This window comes from Lepidochelys kempii, chromosome 10, assembly GCF_965140265.1.
Source record: "Lepidochelys kempii isolate rLepKem1 chromosome 10, rLepKem1.hap2, whole genome shotgun sequence".
NCBI classification, from domain to species: Eukaryota; Metazoa; Chordata; order Testudines; family Cheloniidae; genus Lepidochelys; species Lepidochelys kempii.
Window position 1 is genome coordinate 66,912,147 of NC_133265.1, and position 20,382 is coordinate 66,932,528.

A 20,382-nucleotide genomic window follows, 5' to 3' on the forward strand; every position below is an offset into this window, starting at 1 on the left:
TCCTCCTCCTCCTCCCTTTTTGTGTTTACAATATTGTGGGTACAACTCATGTCATCACTTAGCTGTCTGATTTTGAGATTTAATTAGCATTATTGAATGGTTTAAACCAGCCAACTTACTACAATGAGTGAGCACAAGGCATCAATATGCTTTAGCTAAAAAACTTATAAGAAGAGTACACTACGGTAATTGTCTTCATTGCAGTTCTCTTTCTTCTCATCCTACCCAACAGCACGGACAGACAGTATTATAGCTCCACCAACCAGGGAGCATGGACTCCTGGGTGATATGTAAATTGGCTCCCAGTTCTTTGCCTCCTGCATCCTGGAAGCAAGGAGAAGTAGCCATCTCCATCTCCTCTACTCCATTCTTCCTCTCTTTTTGCTTTCTAGCACAAGGAAAGACGACAAAGCAGCAGAGTAGACAGAGAAGAAGAACATGAGTACAAAAGAGATGCCACTGCTGTCTCTGTTCTGCCTAGGCTGAGAGAAGAGGAACATCAGAAAAGGTTTAGAAAGAACTAGATTATGGATTTTTAAGCTTAATTAATAATATTACAATAAATATATATTTCAAAATGATCATTCAAAGAGTTTGGGTCTGGATTTTATAACTGGTGGGAATCTGAACTTTGTTTTTTGCTTCTGACCCTTGGTGCTGCTGCTGACTGCCCTCCTCCACTTTGTTCAGTGCTTGGCTGCAGACTCCTCAGTAGCTTCTGGTGAGTATTTGGACAACCTAGTACTGCTGGTTATGTTTGTAAATATCATACAGTCTGGGCTGTTTGTGAGGACATTGGCTTGGGGCAAGGAAAGAGAAATAGGAGAGGAGTCTCCAAGCCAGGGTTCTCTGGCATTTCAACTGGTGCTCTAGGGTTCATTTTATTCTATCCAACCCACTCATGTTACCTTGTTCCTGAGTTGATCATTCTCTTCCTTGCATTCTGAAAACTGTTTTTTCCAGTGTTCTACACTGGCAACAGATTCTTGGAGTGCAGAAGTCAGCCTGGCATTGCTCTCCCTCAGAGTCTGCAGTTCTGTTTCCCATTTCTTTACATTGGAAGAACTGAAAACAACGAACTAGAGTTAGAGTCACTAATGCTTTAGTTCCATTTATTACTCTGTGAGAACACCTGATTGCAATGGTGGGTGGCAAGCTGAATTAGATACAGTATTCTAGTGCAATGCCCACTGCACATTGACCCTCTGTCACAGAGAATATCAGACCTACTCAAGTGTATATGATTACTTATCTCTAATGAACAGCCCACAGACAATACAAGTCCTAGAGCTACTACATCTAGCATAACAGATGCTCTGTTAATTCAAGTAGGAGGAGCTTGTGCTTTTTGATTTTGATTCCAAAAGCACAAGCTCCTCCAACTTGAATTAACAGAGCATCTGTTATGCTAGATGTAGTAGCTCTAGGACTTGTATTGTCTGTGGGGATGTGAGGTTTAGTTTAGATGTGTGGTGTCTGCTGTTTGTAGTCATGAATTTTTACAGCATTCTTTACTTCCTGTCCTAAGCTGTACTGAAGTGTAGCTGTGAATTGTTAAACAGTGGCTGCATTTCAGGTGGTACCAGCATATAGTGTACATATCAGTTTATAAAGCATGTTGGGATCTTTCAGGATGAAAGATAATACTATAGTATTTTATATAGTAAGCCAAGAAAAATATAAATATATATACTCTGTAGGTAAAATACACTTTCACTTCTTTTCTTTGATTTTAAATATCTATATAGCTTTAAAAATATTACTATTGAAGAACTAAACATCCTAGGACCTTCCAAGCTCCTGAAGTAAAGGGTGGGTGATGTGCCTTTTAAAGAGGTGAGGGACAATGGATGGAGAAAACTGAAAGCTTCTAGTATCTGAGTTACTAGCCTGTAGAAGTGACTACAGCCAGTAGGAATAAAAAAATTATCCTATTAAAAATTAAAAGGAGGGTTGATGTACTTCACCTGTCGGGAATAGTCTAGATCAGGGGTCAGCAACCTGCGGCATGCGTGCCAAAGGCGGCACGCTAGCTGATTTTTAGTGGCACTCTGCTGTCAGCCAGGGTCCCGGCTGCCGGCCCCACTCAGCCCGCTGCCAGCCTGGATGGACGGAACCCTGGGCCGGCAGCAGGCTGAGCGGGGTGGGACTCTGGCTGGCAGAGGCCAGCGGACGGAACCCCAGACTGGCAGCGCGGGCTGAGTGGCTCTGGGGATCTGTCCGCCAGCCCCTGCCAGCCGGGGTCCTGGCCACCAGCCCAGGTCAGCCTGCTGCGGGCCCAGGGTTCCGTCCACCCAGGCCGGCAGTGGGCTGAGCGAGGCTGGTGGCTGGGACCCCAGACCGGCAGCGCGGGCGGCAGACGGAACCCCAGACTGGCAGTAGGCTGAGCCACTCATCCCACTGCCGGTCTGGGGTTCTGTCTGCCGCCCACACTGCAGGTCCGCGGTTCCGTCCGCTGGCTCCTGCCAGCCAGGGTCCTGGCTGCCAGCACCGCTCAGCCCACTGCCAGTCTAGGGTTCCATCAGGGGGCCCCTGTAAATGTAAAATTTATTACTGGCACGCAAAACCTTAATTTAATGAAAACTTGGCACACCACTTCTCAAACGTTGCTGACCCCTGGTCTAGATAATACTTAGTCCTGCCATGAGTGCAGGGGACTGGACTAGATGACCTCTCAAGGTCCCTTCCAGTCCTATGATTCTATGATTCATACTGTATGCAACCTTTGAATTGCTTATCGCAGGGGTCAGCAACCCTGGGCACGTGGCCCATCAGGGTAATCCACTGCTGGGCCACAAGACATTGTATTTACTTTGACTGTCTGCAGGCACGGCCCCCCCGCAGCTTCCAGTGGCCATGGTTCACCGTTCCCTCACAATGGGAGCTGCGGGAAGTGGCGGCCAGCACACCAGTGGGAGTTGTGGAGGGGTGGGAGGTGCCTGCAGATGGTCAACGTAAACAAAATGTCTCGCGGCCCACAAGCAGATTACCCTGATGGGCCGCGTGCCGAAGGTTGCTGATCCTTGGCTTATTGTATCATATGGCTTAAAAAAAAACCAAAACTTTAAAAAGCAACAAGTGACCCTGATATTTTTTCCCTTTTTCACTCATGGGCATATTCATATGCTAGAGGCAGATGTGGCAAATAAGTTCCAAGAAGAGAATTATGGCATATTAATGTCACTGCTTAGAACATTCCAACTTTTTATTTTACTATGGCTACAAATTACCATGATTTGCCTTTTCAAAAAATTTATTAAATCAAATGATACAAAATGTGATTTCAAGGCACACAGGGCACATTTTTAAAGTGGTGCTCAAAGTTTTTTAGAAAGCTACGTAAAGTTAAAAAATTAATGAAAAAAATTTATGATGAACTAATAATTATCTTTTGTTATTTTAAATACCCTCACCTGTTTTCACAGCTAAAGTACACCCACTGAAACTGAAGAGAAGAGAAAATTGGCTTCACACAATATCAGAAGTACTTGCTCCCCTTTGGCCTAAATGTTATCTGCATTCTTAAACCCACATATCGATGGTTAGCAATGTGAGCTGGTATCACTAGCTAAGAGAGTTTCTCTCATCATGCACCAAATCAGAAAGAAATGAAATGGTAAATCTCCCAATTTGACAAAAGTAGTACCTACTAAAGTCAGCTAATTCAATCATCTAATATGTGGTTTTAAATTGATGCAATAACATTTGACTAATTTCTGCTAATACTATTAACCTAGATATTGTAAGCTATGACTATTTAATATTCAGTGGTCTAAATTTTGTAAGCAAACCTTTGAGGATTATTAATGTAAATGAAAAATATATACATTTTAAACCTTTAAAGAGCAGACATTTTAGCAGTATATCAAAACGCCTCCCAATCTGTCAGCAATTTAAAGTTCACACGTGAAACAAAGCTTTTTTTTTAGGAACACAAGTAAATTAGAATTCATGAAGAGGTTTGCGAGCCACACGCAGTTCACTCTGGTACGTGTATACCCCTGTCCTACCCCTGTGGCACCTACCCCACACTGGGCTCTAAAGGGTTAATAGAGCCCTAGGGAGGTTGTGCAGGAGGCAGCCAATCAGAGAAGGGCTGAAGGGAGCAGCCAATCAGGGCCAAGCAGGCCCATATAGAAAGGGAGCTACAGGGCAGAGGAGGGCAGTTCTCTGCTGGGAGCCCAGGGAGGAAGGATTGTGTCTCTGTAGGGCTGAGAAACAGCACTCTGGACAGAGCAGTGCTACTAGCAGGGACCAGAGGAGCGAGAGTCATCTCCTGGCTGGCTGATGGGGTTTTCAGGCTGAGGCCCTGAGGCAAGAGCAAAGAGGATGCTGGGGCCACAAGGAAGTGGCCAGACAATTCACTAAAGTAGCCACTAAGGGAAGTGGTAGAACAACGGACTGCAGGTCCCCGGAGGGCTGTGTCGCTGAAGAGGACACCGCGGTCCTTGGAGAGACGTAGGTCCTAGCGCAGGAGTGACGGCGGTGAGGCACCACCCGAAAAGGGCACACTAACATGCAGACCTAATTCCCATGACAGCCAGCAGGAGGTGCCAGAGTGGTGAGTGAACCCTGTTACAAGTCCCTTATTGCTACAGAAACAACACATGACTATATGGGCTATGCTAAAATAGGACACATTTTTATTTCCCTTTACAATGATGTGGGTAATAGGCAGGCAATAACACAGATCCTATTACCACTTTTTTTGATCGCCTTCCCATTTTTTATGTAAGCTGTTCCTGTATCTACCTTGGTATTTGCCTTTTAACATGTATAGTAATTATTAGGTCAGATAGCGGTTTCCTTATTGAACCATCCCTGGATATGTATATGTAACCACTCCCAAAGAGTCACTCCACAGGCATTCAGTGCAATTTAGATACTACAAGAGATTCACCTTTGGGCTAGAGCAATTTTCAGTTTGTCATTCTCACTTTTCAGATGTGCATCAGCAGAGCCACCATGAGATGCCTTCTCATCATCTGTTCCATTTATGCTGGATGCCCGAGTAGAAGATGGTGTTTCACGTCCAGATTCCTGTAGCACAATCCACAGATTAGTGTTAACATAAACTCATGGAAATGTAGGGCTGGAAGGGACCTCAAGAGTTTATCAAGTCCAGGCCCCTGTGCTGAGGCAGGACCACTTAAACATAGACCATCCCTCACAGGTGTTTGTCCAACCTGTTCTTAAAAATCTGCAACAAGAGGGATTCCACAATCTGCTGGAAGCCTATTCCAGAGCTTAACTACCCTTATAGTTAGAAAGTTTGTCCTAGTAATTAACCTAAGTCTCCCTCGCTGCAGAGGAAGCCCATTACTTCTTGACCTGCCTTTTGTGGACATGGAAAACAACTGATCTCTGAGTCTATCCTCTTTATAACAGCCCTTAACATATCTGAAGACTCAACAGACCCCTCTTCAAGCTTCTTTTTCAAAGGTAAGCATGCCCAGTGTGACCGAAAAACCTCTTGGTGCCAACTGGCAGAGGGTATATGGATGTTTATAGAGTTTTACCAGGATCCCCTGTGGCAGATGTATGTATATTCAATTTACCAGAAGGTGGCATGTGAGAGAGATACCACGGACCAAGAGCCCACTGGTCATTATAATAACTGTGAAATGTATGTATGCATAATGTTTAAGGAATTGCGTATCAGTACTGAAAATTTTCATCGTAAGGTATGTGAGTTAAGGCACATCACCAGAAGGTGATAAAACAAGCTTCTGTTATGTAGGAGGGAAAAAAGACGCTTCTCTCTCTCTCTGGCTGGTCATGTGTCTATTCTGTATCGTCCGCTTTGCAGTGGAGGCCTATTTGCATTACTGAGCCTGATGCTAAGCAGAAGATTGCAGATTCAACAAGAGAGGAAAGCTGCAGGAAAACACAAAAAAGCAAGAGGGTATCCCGTTTACAAGTAAAGACAGTGGATGTTTGGGGCATAACTGGAGGTATTGAGATACATTCCAGATCCTTCACCAAGGAGAAAAACTGTCAGTATGTTCTGCCTTGTGAAAGGAGGGTCATGGCCAACCTGGCTGGAAAATACTCAAAGACTTTGGATGAGCTAAATTTAATTAGAACAATATCTTGGTAGTTAAATCTAGGATTTAAAATGCATGTTATGATTTTATTTTACAGTTAACCATTTGTTTCCAATATTTTACTTGCTACTTCTCAAATCTCTATACTTCATTAAGTAAATTCTTACTAGTATTCACTGTAAACGTTATCTAACTGTTGTGTGTCAAATGGAGTGGTGACCTGAAGGGAAGCTAGTAAGCTGGTGTGGACTGCTTCATTGGGAGCAGCAAATCTGTGAATCCTGTGTGTAGTGGACCAGTGGCTGGTCACTCCAGGGGGACTCTTTGAGAGCTTGAGTCTTAGAGTGTGCCTAACCCTAAGAGAGAGAGCAGGGCCTGTGTTGCCCATGGCCCCTGGAGTTGGGGAGCTGACCCCAGCATGCACAGACAAGCCTGCCTCACACTAAGGGAAGGTAGTAATGAGGAACTTTGCAATCCTGGGAACCCCCAGGGAACTGTGTCTCACAGCTTTTTTTAAATTTTTCCTCATACATCAGGCTTTCTAACCCATTTATTATTTTTGTTACTCTCCTCTGGACTTGCTCCAATTTATCCACATCCTTCCTGAAGTGTGGTGCCCAGAACAGCACACAGTCCTCCAGCTGTTGCCTCACCAGTATCGAGTACAGTGGGACAATTACCTCCCAGGTCTAACAAATGACAGTCCTGTTAATGCACCCTAGAATGAAACTGGCCTTTTTTGTAACTGCACCACAGTGTTGACTTGTATTCAATTTGTGACCTACTGTAACCCCCAGAATCCTTTTTAGCCGCACTACCACCTAGTTATTCCCTATTTTGAAGTTGTGCATTTAATTTTTCCTTCCCAACTGTATGTAGTAGTTGGCACTCCTCTTTACTGAATTTCATCTTGTTGATTTTAGACAAATTCTTCAATTTGTCAAGGTCATTTTCAATTCTAATCCTGTCCTCCAAAGAGCTTGCAACCTCTCTCAGCTTGATGTCATCTGAAAATTTTAGAAGCATACTCTCTACTCCATTATCCAAGTAACTAATGAAAATACTGAATAGTACCAGACCTAGTGGGAACCCACTAGGGATGCCCTACCAGTTTGTCAGCAAACCACTGATAACTACCTCTGAGTACAGTCTTTCAACCAGCTGTGCACCCACTAATTTGATCTAGCTCACATTTCCCTAGTTTGCTTATGAGAATGTCAAAAACCTTACTAAAATCAAGATATATAACATCTACTTCTTTCCCCTATCCACTAGGCCAGTCACCCTGTCAAAGAAGGAAATCAGATGGTTTGGCATGATTAGTTCTTGACAAATCCATGCTGTTTATTCCTTATAACCCTATTATCCCTCTAGGTACTTACAAACTGATTGTTTCATAATTGGTTCCAGTATCTTTCCAGGTATCGAAGTTAGGCTGACTGGTCTATAATCGCCCCTCCCCCCCAGCATCTTTGTTCCCCTTTTAAAACATATGCCTACTTCCCTACCCCTCTCAAAAAAACCTCAGTGTCACCGAAAGGAAGCAAGCATTTACTTTTGTGACATAACATACTAGGTATGTGACACAAAATGCAATGGCAGATTACCTGGCATGGCCTATTTGAGGTAATGCTGTTGTCTGGGATGCCACTGTTTGTGGCCCAGACAAAGTAGTAAAAAAGTTTCTCTTCTTGTCAATCAAAATGCAGTCCTATCTTTATCTTCACATTGACTTTATCGGTACAAGTAAATACAGGTATCATAAGAGGTCATATTATATACCATGTCGTGTTATATATTTGCACTAAGCAAGAACATTTCTGATTCCCTTTAAGTAATGACAGATAGCTCCTTATCTGAGCCTAGTGATTCCCCCCGGGGTGCACCAGTAGCCACTGGGACTGGTGAATAGTGACCCTCACATCTGTGCTATTTGTAACCTTGTCTCATGTCAAGTCAGTGAGACCAGGAAATAAAGACCAGTCTCTTATCAGCTCTCACATGCATCACATCTTCATGGCATACTAGACTATACACAGATTGTAACAGTAAATGTAATATTTAAAGAAGAACATTTAAAACACAGAACAGTAATAAAAAAAACTATCACAATGAAGTGCCCTGGGGGCAAAAGGCAGCCTCTTTTCAAAGAGAAAAAATATAATTTACAAAGTTTGCAAAATTTTCCAGAAGAATATTTTAAAATCAGTTTAAGCTACTGGAGCAAAGAAATACTACTGGAAGTTGTGAAGTACCAAAAAAAAAAAAAAAAAAAAAAAGGGACACTTTCCTACTCCCAAGAGATTAACATCACACACTTTTTACCAGTGGTCAATTCAATTAACTTCCTTTGCTTTACATTAGACTCAATGGCCACAATTTTTTTTTTTTTTAAAGCATCTAATGTCAGGCTTCTAAGTCTGGTTTAGGGATCTAAACAAGGGGATTGATTTTCAGAAGAAATGAACACTAAGCAGTCTCACTGATGTCATAAAGGCTCTTCTGATTGTGTAGTTGAAGTAATCACTAAATAGAAGTTATTCTAACTTTCCTCCAAAGCAACACTTTTATGCAAAACACAATGAATGAGTTCCCATTAAACAAGGATTAATTCTTAGCTAGCTGTCGACTTCATGCAATTATAATGAATTATTGTAAGGGACTGTGACAAAGCTTGTGATAAAACTTGATTTCATCATATTCTAACGTAAACAATTAACACTGGGTATAGGGGCATCTTTCTAAACCAAACTGTCCCAGACAGGTGTACTCCATGGACATACATTATAAACTCCCTTTCCACCAGTCACCGTGAGTAATGGATGGTAAAGCCTCACCTGCAGACAAACTATAATCACCCAACATCTCTGGATCACCCAACTTGGACAATGAAATACATGAGAACTCAAATTACGCTAGCTATGTGACATTGTACAAACTGATCTCTAACACAGCCCCAACCAAACAAAAAAATGGGTTAGGCAACTGGCATAAGCAAGTGTTACAACAGATTCCATTTATTTATTGCTGAAATACTGCAGTGAGGCAAAAAGAAAAGGAGGACTTGTGGCACCTTAGAGACTAACAAATTTATCTGAGCATAAGCTTTCGTGAGCTAACTTCATCAGATGCATTCAGATGCATTCATCAGATGCATTCCCCAGTGGCCACCACAATGAAGAACTATATCAAAGAATATATGGATGACCTTGTTATTTTTTCACTAACTTCCTGAAAAGACTATTATATGTAAGTGAGAAAGAGAAGGAGAGCGAGCACACAAGAAAAAGAATATTCCTCCAGCAATGTTAAAGACCAATAGTTAACAATGATATTTAACCATCTTCTTTGTTGACACTTTAAACTGGCTGCCAGAAGCAGGTATATTCCACTGCTGAATCTAGTCTCAAATAATTTTTCCTGCATATGTGTGTGTGTGTGTGTGTACATATATTACAGATAATTGACTTACCTGGGAATGATTGCTTGAGGTCTCAATTTTCTCTTGAGATCTGTCTCTTGCTAGTTTGGCAGCTTCTTTTACTTCCTGGAATTTCTCTGCAAACTGCCAAATGCATGAAAGATATTTATTAAAATCATTTAGGACACATTAACTGTTCAGAATAGAATCTTTATATGGTTTCTTTGTAGTCCGCAAACACCCATGACCATACAATCGCTTATGGCAATTTTTAAATTTTAGATATGAAACATTAAGTGTGTGCTTGATTTGAATTAAAAACAGATTCCCTTGGAAGGGATGGTAGTAACTCTGTTTTGAAAGCAAGGCAATATCTCCATAGTTTCTTTAGAAATTACTAATAATTATTTATTGCTGAAGAAAGAAAAAGTCTGGAGGGAAAAGTGAACGTGATTTAAAAAAATGTTCATCTATTAAAGTTTGAGGATAAAAAGCAGGTTTAGATTAACGGTTATCAAATGTCTTTTGTTCTGAAGGGAAAGGCAATTGAAAGAAAGAATATAAATGAGCTCGTGAGACCTTTGAGGGATTGAGGACAGGGTGTCATGAAGGAGCAGGAAGGTGAAATTAAGGTAACCCTCCACCCCAAAAATAAAGCAGGAATGTGGGAGAAGATGGCCTCTCTCTTAAAAGTCTCGTTATCTTATAGCTGTTAAAAATAAAGATATTAGACAATGTTTGAAGACTGAAAAGCTTTGGCTGTTTCTGTTCACATAAAATGTTCATTCAAATCACCAGGGAAAAAATGCAGTAAAGCTTCTATAGTTAAATCTAAAGATGGGATTTTCAAAACCAAGTTCCAGTAGGCTTTGTGCTTATGAAAGGCCCATCCTAAGGCCATGTAAATTGAAGGCCTCATTCTGCTGTTCTGGTCTTATATGCAAACCCCAATCATTATATGCAAACCCCAATCATTTAATTTTGTGGATCCTACCCCCAAAACACAGGTTCAAGGGGTGGGCAAGGGAGGCATCTAAATAAAAAGCATTCAGTATGAGGGTGGGTGTCTGTAACACTTCGAATGAGTCCTTCACTTCTACCAAAGGCAGTTCAAACGTACATGAATTTATTGTGGAGAAATTTCCAATATTGGAAAGGGAAGACAACATGAAACTTGCTCAACAGTCAGCCATATTTCCTTCCAGACAGGTATATTCCCTTCCCTAAATAGCATCCAAAATGTAGAAGCCACATTTTATTACTTCAGTGTAGCTCATTCCCCCTCCTTCCAATATTGATTTTTTAAAAAAATCATCTGAATAGATCAATTTATTAAGCACCTCTCCACTGAAACAATTGGGCATGGCAGAATGATGGTTGAGAATATATATAATTAAAAACAATAAATAAATAGAACACAACACAACAAACATTCAAATGTGATAAAAACTACACTTACACTAAAATCCAGGAACAGAAGGGAGAACTACATCCGAGAAAGGGACAAGGGAAGAGTTAGCGGGCGTGGGAGGGAAGGGTTGTCACAATAAAAATATATCTTGAAAAGAAAGACATTTACAGATGTTGTTCAAAGGAGGAGAGGGATGGACTGAGATGGATTATAAAGAGGGAGTACCAAAGTGAAATCTCAGTCATCTGTTAAGTACAATGGTGAAATCCCTAAAAAGTGGGTGTCAAAACAAAAGCACCCCTCAGGAAAAAGGTCAAAAGATGCTCAAATATAGCCTTAGACTACACCACTAATAAAACCACATGATTCAACTCTTCAAAATTATATCGAGTCTATCCAAAGCCATTACACTGGTTAACACTCGGCACTTATCACACATTCCATCCAAAGATCTCCAAGTCCTTGCATACATTCATGAATTCAGTCACACAACACAGGTAAGTAAGTACTCTCATCACCTCAAATTTACAAGCATGGTAGCTGAGGCAGAGAGAGAGATGACTTGTTCAAGGCCACATAGTGATTTGATACATGCTTCAGCAGCTGACACATTTACTATGGGGTTCTTACACCTTTCTCTGGTAGTGCCCATTGTCAGAGACAGGATTACCCTGAACAACATTCTATTATGTATATACACATTTGATTATATATGTGTATATATATATATATATACATACATACATACACACACACACGCAGATTGCTGCTAGAACATTGCAAGATCATTAGTTTTATCGATTACCATAATTCAGCTCTTACGCATGCCAAATTTCAGCCCTAAATGTAAAACTCTGAGAACGTCAGTAACCACAGACCCTTTTTAGAACAGAACCAAGTAGGTGGCCAGAACTACAGGTGTTGCTCTGTATGCCATCTATAAATAAGAAACCTAGATAAAACTACATCAGTAGATAACATATTATATAACACACACACACACAGGGTGGAAATTACCATTAAACATAAGTCATCACAGGATTCCGTTGGATGGGCATGCATGTGCTTAAAGCCAAGGGGAATTTTAGATATAATATAGAGAGGGCTGCGAATATGATCTGTGAAGGTACATATTAAAACTCTGAACTCCAGAGTCCAGTCACCTTCAGCTGGAGTTGCATATGAAAAGTGTTTACTATTTGAAGGAATGTACAGGTAGTATACATGCGATTCCACTATATCTGGAGACCTATAAAATGCACTGAATACAACTGCACTATATTTTGTCCTTGAGTCATGAAACCCTGACCTTTCTAGGTAAAATACATTTTATGTTGCAACTGTTGTTACCAAAACATGTATAACAAGCAGATTATTTCTACCATATTGTGTCAAAAATAAGCTCCAAACTTGGGTATCTTTAAGTCAGCATAGAGTATATATTAATGTTATATTGAGTCACTCTCTTACAATAAATCTTATGTATCAAAATTCCCATGAGTCTAAGTGCACTAGAAAAAAGATGAAAAACTGGAAAAAAGTAATCTTTCAAATTTGATTTCTGAAACTATCCTCATAATGGACACAGATGACCGCTCTGAAAAATAATGTGCGCTGTGAAGAGAACATTTTCCACCGTTCCATATAAAAAAATTATATATGAACCCCCCCACTTCCCCCGACATTCTTTAACATATAACCAACAATGATCTCAGTCTGTTGTGTGATTTTAGTCAAAGCTAAAGTTTACTAATGCATTTTATTTAAATAAATGTGCTTCTAGCAGCAAAGACCAACAAAGGAATTGTCCACCAACTTAAAGGGACATCTTCATTTTAAAAACAGTCACATTTCTGAATTATGTTTACCCAATATTGTGGCTAGAGTTAGAGATTATTGCAACTGAAATTATAATGAAAAGTATTGTCTATTTGTTCAGTTTGTTACTTTATGCACTGAATGCTAACAAATGCATAAACAGTTTTGATATTTCCTCTTTAGAAATGTCTTTTTTCTGCCTAATTTACACCTGTTGGATTCCACTAAACAATCTCTGCTTTCCACGGTTTGATAGGTGCACTTAGCTCTTGTGAGAAATGAAAGACTAACACCTGACTGTTCTTCTAACTGTGTAGCCATCGTAGTGGCAGACTAAATGTCTGCACCATTTCCAGTGCCAATTGCTACTTCAGCAACAGACAAGACATTTCTGAGGGAGGTTACAGAGTGTCTATGGAACTTTTGTGGCATTGGTAATATATATAAACCCAATCCACCGCTGGCTGCAGAATCACAGCGATCCTATTTTCTGAGAATTCTTAATATATTATGCCCCCTGACCACAGCCCATTGGTATTAAAACCTGTATGTCACTTCTGTGATCTAGATAGGCCATGAGTTATTAAACCAGCATAAAAGCTGGTTGCTTTTAATGTGTACTTTGTAATTAAAATGGCTAATTGTAAGTTCAGTAAGATCCTACTAAAATATTTTTAAAAATAAAGAAATGTAAGCAGAAAGTGATATTTTCTTGAGGGTGGAGGTATGTTTAGTTATTTAAAGTCTTTCAAAAAGTAGCCTCATTCCTCATCCTCACTCTTCTTTTCCCCTACTTCCACTGCTCTGGCTATTTCAAACGAACTCTTTTGGGCTGACAAACCTACCCAAAATTAGCAAAGGAAGGGAGAAAGGGAAGGAGGTAGAAGGAAGGGAAAACAGCAACTAATCATTGCTGCAGGTTTGAAAGTACATTTCAGAGCCAGCCCCAGCTTCTGCAGCCAGTTATGAATTATATATGACATCTCACAGCAGTCCAGTAAACTGTGGGCACAGGCTGTATTAAAGGAAGGATTTGTTGCTACCAAATCTTGACAAGCTTTTTTGGTCTTGAGAAGGTGTATCATACAAATGCTATATTTGGTTATGAATCTCCCCTGCTGATATTTAATGAGGAATTGAAAGTGCTAATAAGTGTCACATAATATGAATTATTTGAAAGTAACTTGAATCTTCAGAAAGTTATTCACAGAAATATATATTTTAGTAGACCTTACATTTTACATGTTTAGGTTTTACATTTCTGGTGTTATGTTTTATTCCTCCTAAGCACAAGTTGCTCCAGTGCCAGAGCTATAAAACAGCTGCTACCCCCACCCCCCAACCAGTCTCATTTATATTTAATTGCCAGCTCATTTTGCAGGAAGCTCTTGGAAACTAGGCTGTACGAAATTTGCCATTTATGTTTTATGAATGAGTTAAGATAATGGCCCACAATTAATGACTGGCTCATTCTGGCCATTCTCTTTGATATACCAGTTCAGGCACGCCATGTCACATCTCTGTCATCAAATGGATTGGTAGAAAAGTTAGGAGAAACAGCAAAGCATTCAATTAAAAAAAGCTGTGGTGGGCAGAAGAAACACACCTCACTATGGTTCTTTATGGAGATCACCATCTTAGAAACTACCAAAAACCTATTGCCAATAAGCTTCTTAGGCAAACAATTAACCCCGAAGTAGTTACAAGAGAGCTGTATATCAGGAAACGAGAACTGAAGCAGCTCTACAATAAGAACAACAAAGTTATGCAGATGGCAAGAATATCAGATTCCAAACAAAGTAGCTGATTATTTACACAAAAGCAACAGCTACACTATCCACCCCAAACTCATATGACCTAATCCATGCCTGAAAGCCTGTCTTACAGGAGGAACAAAAGATGGCTAAACAAAAGCAGAGGACAATGACTCTGTTTTTTGACAGCTAACCTAAGTCAGTGGCCACCGATAGGGTTGCCAACTTCTAATCACACAAAACCAAACTCTTGCCTCGCCCCCTGCCCAGAGGCCCCACTCCCGCTCTGGCTCGGGGTGGGGCTAGAAATGAAGGGTTCAGAGTGCAGGAGGAGGGGGTTAGGGCTCTGGGGTGGGGATGGAGATGAAGGGTTTTGGGTACAGGAGCAGGGCTCTGGGCTAAGGCCAAGGGGTTTGGAGTGCGGAAGGGGGCTCAGGGCTGGGGCAGAGGCTTGGGGTGCGGGTTTCAGTGTGGGGTGGGGGATGAGGAGTTTGGGGTACAGGAGGGGGCTCAGGGCTGGGGCAGGTGGTTGGGGTGCAGGAGGGGGTGAGGACTCCAGCTGGGGGGTGTGGGCTCTGGGATGCTGGAGGGGGCTGAGGGCTGGGGTGCAGGAGAGGGTTCGGGTTGCGGGCTCCAGCCGGGCGGCGCTTACCTCAGGCGGCTCCCGGAAGCAGCCGGCTTGTCCAGGTCCTAGGCAGAGGGGCCAGGGGCTATGCACACCCCCTTGCCCACAGGTGCCACCCCTGCAGCTACCATTGGCCCTGATTCCCAGCTAATGGGAGCTGCGGAGCCTGGCCACACCTGTGCCTAGGAGCCAGACGTGCTGTCTGCTTCCAGGAGTTGCGCAAAGCCAGGGGGCCTGCTTTAGCCGCGCTGTGCGCCAACCGGTCTTTTAGCAGCCCGGTCATCATTACTCATCAGAGCTGCCAGGGTCCCTGCTCAACTGGGCATTCCAGTTGAAAACTGGACGCCTGGCAACCCTAGACACTGACCCCTGTCATGTGACAGGTTTATTAAAAACTTTTGTAACTGTGGCCTATTGTCAGGTGATTGGGGCCAAAAAATAAAAAACAGTTTCTTATCAGCTCTTTCTTGTCACCCCTTTATGACAAGGTCCACATGCAAAAAAGTGTACATGCATGGGAGGAGTATATCTGCATGCTCAATAACTACTGTGTTCCACAAATAAGGTATGGAATCTTACTCTCTCTTTATTAAAAAGAGATAGGCCTATACGATGCTGGATTGGATAAGTGTTGTTTGGTTTAGGTATCAGAACTACATCTGTGTGTTAGAAGGTGCCCAGTAAGGACTTTGTTGCCTCAGAAGACTGAAGTGCACTTGCTAGTAAGGGAGTTACCGGTGTTTTAATATTTTATAGAATTCAGTGGTACCTCCTTCCAGCCCAGGACTCCTCCCTGATTTTAATGAAAAAATCACTTGTGGCCTACTAGTTAGAGCACTGGCCTGGGACTTAGGGGACTGGGTTTTATTCTCAGCTTGGCCACTGGCCTGTTGGGTGACCTTGGGTGAGTCACTTTACCTTTGTGTCTCAGTTTCTCCATCTGAAAAGTGCTGCATAAGAGCTAGGTACTTTTATTATTTCTTCCTATGCTATTGGGCCATCTAGTACTTCCCTTTCACTCTGTGTCAGTCTGGGCATTTTAATATCTTGCAGTATGTTTCCTCCCACATCTTCCACTTTACATATCTGCTAGTGTATCTCACTTGGAAATAGAATGCTAGTACTTTATTGATCCCTTTGTTTGCTTGCTTTGGAGTACCCCATTTTTGTCCTTAAAGTATGGTACGGCTGCTGTGGGTCTTCTGTTAGAGAGCAGTCTGGCATGTAATCTGCCTGATTTGTTCCCCAATTCATAGAGCCTTTGGCAAACGAGGGAGTTGCCTGTTTGTTTTTTATTGTTGTCAATACTTCTAATGCTATTTTCGCATTCTTAATCTCTTTGACTAAGTCTACATTATTAGACACATTGCTTCTGCAAAATTTGTTCCTCTAACTCTTCCCGGTTTTGCCGATGTCTTTTTTCCCTATAACTATGGCATGAGATAGTATGTCCCCTTATTACTGCTTTAAATGCTTCCCATCTAGCTCCCAGGGTATATCCTGTGAGCTATTGTCCTTAATATAATTATCAATTATCCATTTCATTCACAAAGTTTGGGTCTTTTAACAAAACTTACTTATATATTACTAAACTTATATATTACTAAATCTCCAGCTTTTAATAATCCTGAACTGGACTTTATTTTCATGAAGACAGGAACAGGGTCAGAGATATTCCATTCAAATAAGATTTCATGTAGGAAATCTTTAGATATTGAAATTAAATCTATTCTAGTAAGTGTTTTTCGCAGTTTCAGAGAAAAAAAGGCAAAATCCAAATCTCCATTGTGTCCTGTTCTTTATATACTAGTTCCAGAATTTGAGCTTCTTTAGATGGACCTTGTCTCATTGGTAGTTTATCCCACATTGTGGCCAGACAGCTATTGAAGTCACCTGCCACTATTACCTTTGAATTCTGGACCATTGCCATCACTCCAAAATTATTTCTGAAGAAATGTATATTCCACACTCGGTGCATATTTGTCCTCTGCACGCCCAACAATCACCTCATCTGCCTTCTGGATAGGTTTTAATCCTTTTACATTCCCATTCTACTTAATACACACACCTCTCTCTCATGGGAGCCGAAAGATACTCCATGGTACACATTCCTTTTAAGACTGATTCTTCTGTTTTGAGATAAGTTTCCTGAAGCATTGCCACAGATACATTCTCTTTTTTTTAAAGCAGGTAATATTTTTTCATTTTACTGAATGACTTAGTCCTATAAACATTCCAGGAGAACCAGATGGTTACCAGGACACTTTTCTAGTCACCCCAAGAGTGAAAACAATTTTGCATGATCATTTTTGCAAATGTGAAATATTTGCAAAAAATGCAGTCGTGTGGAAAATGCATGAACTCAGTAAGACCAATTTAACAAAAATAAGTTCACGTAGAATTCAGTCACCCAATTGACTGAAAGTAAACACATTACATCCAACAGGCTTTTCCTTTCCCTACAATGGTCAGTCTTTGCTGTTTCAGACCCAAGAAGCAGCTTTTAAAATTTCAACACTAGTACCTCTCAGACCAAAACATGCAAGAAGACAAAAGGAGAGTAATGGAGACTGTTTGGAATGCCCAAGGACGTGATATTTGGTTAACTGATAAAACAGTGCCAATAAGGGTTGAGTGTTCATGCTTAAAACATCAACTATGTGTTAGATAAGTACCTTCTTTTATTGTGAGAACAAACATTCTGGTTGCTTGACTTGCGTTTGAAAAGTATTAATCGAATCACTGTGAGAGGTATTGTTTACACTACTAGTTATTCATTACCAGAGTCGGCTGGATATTTTACAAGCCTTCATTGTAACCTGTTCTGCAGACAAGTGACATAGGGGAGCTAGAACTACAATCCTCAGCCTTCTGCTTCAAAAGCACAGGCTTACCCCAGCTGAGATAAAGGACAACTTTTCTTTATAGTCACTTGTAGTAATAGTCCCCTTAACATCAAAGGGCCAGCCACTATGGGTCAAATTCACTCATCAACACACAAACCAGTACACCACTACACTACATCCAAGGCCATATGTACTTCATAGGAAGACAATTTTGGATTCTAAATAAGCCTATTAGTTGGATGTCTGTTAAAATAATAGAGACTTCTCTGCAACATAGATGTAGAGTTAAGCATGCATAGGCAGCCTTAACGTTGGCATTTTCTGACATTTTAGTGCTTCACTTTGTATCCTTAATGTTCTTTTGATGTAGTTTTTATATAAAATTAGCACATAGTCTAGGAAAAGAGATGCCAAGAAACCGCTTAGACTGTATTTGAGAACATCTAAAAAACTAAGCTTCAAAATCTCATAGCTTTTGCTTTTATAGAGGGCCACAGGTGATCAAATTAAAATGTATCCTTGTATCAGTGAACTTTGTAACCTTCACTGAGGCTCTATAAGCAACCACTGGATAGTTAGGAGTTTAACAACTTGCACATAGAGAAGAAGAGATCATTAATGAGCTACCGATAAATTCAATTTGTGAGACTCCTACCAGATTGGTACCGACAGTGCAGCAGTTCCCTAATTCACAAGAATCACAGCTGCTGTTTCAGAAATAAAATGAGCCCAGTTACCTTTGTTAGCTGCTGTTCAGAGGAAAAACCCAAACCAAACACAGTGTTTGCTCTGCTGTCCGCCCACTGACCAAACTTCTGCGATGTTTTCGTAAAGGTCATATTAGGTGTGATTGTGCTGTTTATAATCACCTGTTTTAAAAAAGTTGAAAAAAGAATTAGATACAGAAGCAACACCTGAAATGCATATTCTAGCAACATCATTATTCAGAATGATTAGCAGGTTCCCAGTCTAAATTTGGAGTTTGCGGTAGGCATGAAGGATTTTACTTATGAAATATTTTAATACCTTGACTGTCACTTGATTCACATGCTCAATAACTTTTTATTTAAAAAAATGCCACTGTGGTCCCACAGCTTACTACTCCTGCACTATTTCATTGAAATTAGAACTCTGACATAGTCAAAGAGGAAGTAGATTACTTTAGCAATGATATGAGTGAAAATGTTTTTCTTCTGTAATCCACTACTATTAAAAGAGAGCTCACAGAGCATCAGGAAAATGCTTCCTTTGAGGAGCTGAAATACTGATTGAATGCTGGGCTGGTAATGTTGAGAATTACAGGAAAAATCTTTGGACATAAAAATAATTAATACAAGGAAAAAATACAAAATTAGTCCATGCAATTTCTATAGGAATGTTACAGATTCAAGACAGAGATGTCTTTTTTCTATTCTCCTCTCTTGCTAACTTCATTTTGTTTGGATTTTTTCTGCAATCTTCCAATTTCCAGGAATTTCTTTTGACCAATGTATTTTGCCATATTTTGTTTTATCATCTTCTTTGTAAATGGCTGTAGTTGTAAATGAATGTATTTATTAGATGCTCCCATAAAACTTTCAGTAAGCATTATAATAAATGGCCAGTCAAAAACACCTCTACATACTCTTTTAACAGCTTCCAATACCTGGTGTGAGGGCCAGGCACATCCAAGGCCAAGAGTTCTGGGCTGAAGGGCATGGTCTTTGTTGGGAACTCACAGCAGCACTTCCATTTTTAGCATTTCATAGGCACTAGGAACCTAATTCTCTGCTGCTTAGCACCTTGTGTAGCCATTTACCTACTTAGCACATGTATAAATGACCACACAAGGAGCTAGGCTGGTGAAAGTCAGGCACCAGGGCTGGGAAGGATGTACTTTGTAGGGACTGTTTTTTTTTTTTTTTTATAAACACACACACACAAAATATGAAAATATTTTGATTGTCATTTTTCTCTCTCCTTTCCCACCTTGTTGTTTTTCTCCTCCCCACCATTTCTGAACTCTTCTCTCTCCCATTGTCTTTATGTTTTCCCTTCTGTTCCCTGTCCTTCCTTGTCCCCTTCTTCTCAATGACTCCCTGGCTCTTTTTCCCTCCATCTGCGAGCATGCTCGCTGCCCCATTGGTTCTTCTCTCATTCCTCCTTTGTCCTGGTTGCCTCTGTCCTGCAGTGAACCACTCCTGCAGCATTTGATCTCTGCTGCTGAAGCATCTGGGCAGAGTAGGCCACAGAATGCCAATCAGAAAAGCATTCTCCACAGGTAGGCAGAGCAAGGAACTGCCTTCTGATCAGCGCTCTGCTCCCCACTATGTCACTTCAGGCAGACATGCAAGCTGATCCAGAGGTGCTAAGGGGGTTAACTCCAGAGGAGGGAGCCCCAAATGAGCAGCACAGCCGTGCTTAATTTCAGGACTGTCCCAGGTGATCTGGGAGAGTTGTGAACTGTAGCATCAATAACTG

The 20,382-nt window shown here is 41.0% G+C and overlaps 1 protein-coding gene across 3 annotated transcripts in view; it reads right to left on the reverse strand.

The window, feature by feature from the left end:
* Positions 1 to 20,382, reverse strand: part of HOMER2 (homer scaffold protein 2) — a 108,825-nt gene that overhangs the window by 19,340 nt on the left and 69,103 nt on the right. For all 3 annotated transcript variants that reach the window (XR_012154019.1, XM_073304048.1, XM_073304047.1), the window contains exons 3-6: positions 18,660 to 18,791; positions 9,520 to 9,612; positions 4,901 to 5,040; positions 909 to 1,065 (exon numbers count right to left, since the gene is read on the reverse strand). Coding sequence is in view for 2 of the 3 variants with exons in the window: in XM_073304048.1 (XP_073160149.1) it covers positions 909 to 1,065; positions 4,901 to 5,040; positions 9,520 to 9,612; positions 18,660 to 18,791 (522 nt within the window). In the remaining variant the exon portion in view is untranslated. The remainder of the gene's footprint in view (positions 1 to 908; positions 1,066 to 4,900; positions 5,041 to 9,519; positions 9,613 to 18,659; positions 18,792 to 20,382) is intronic.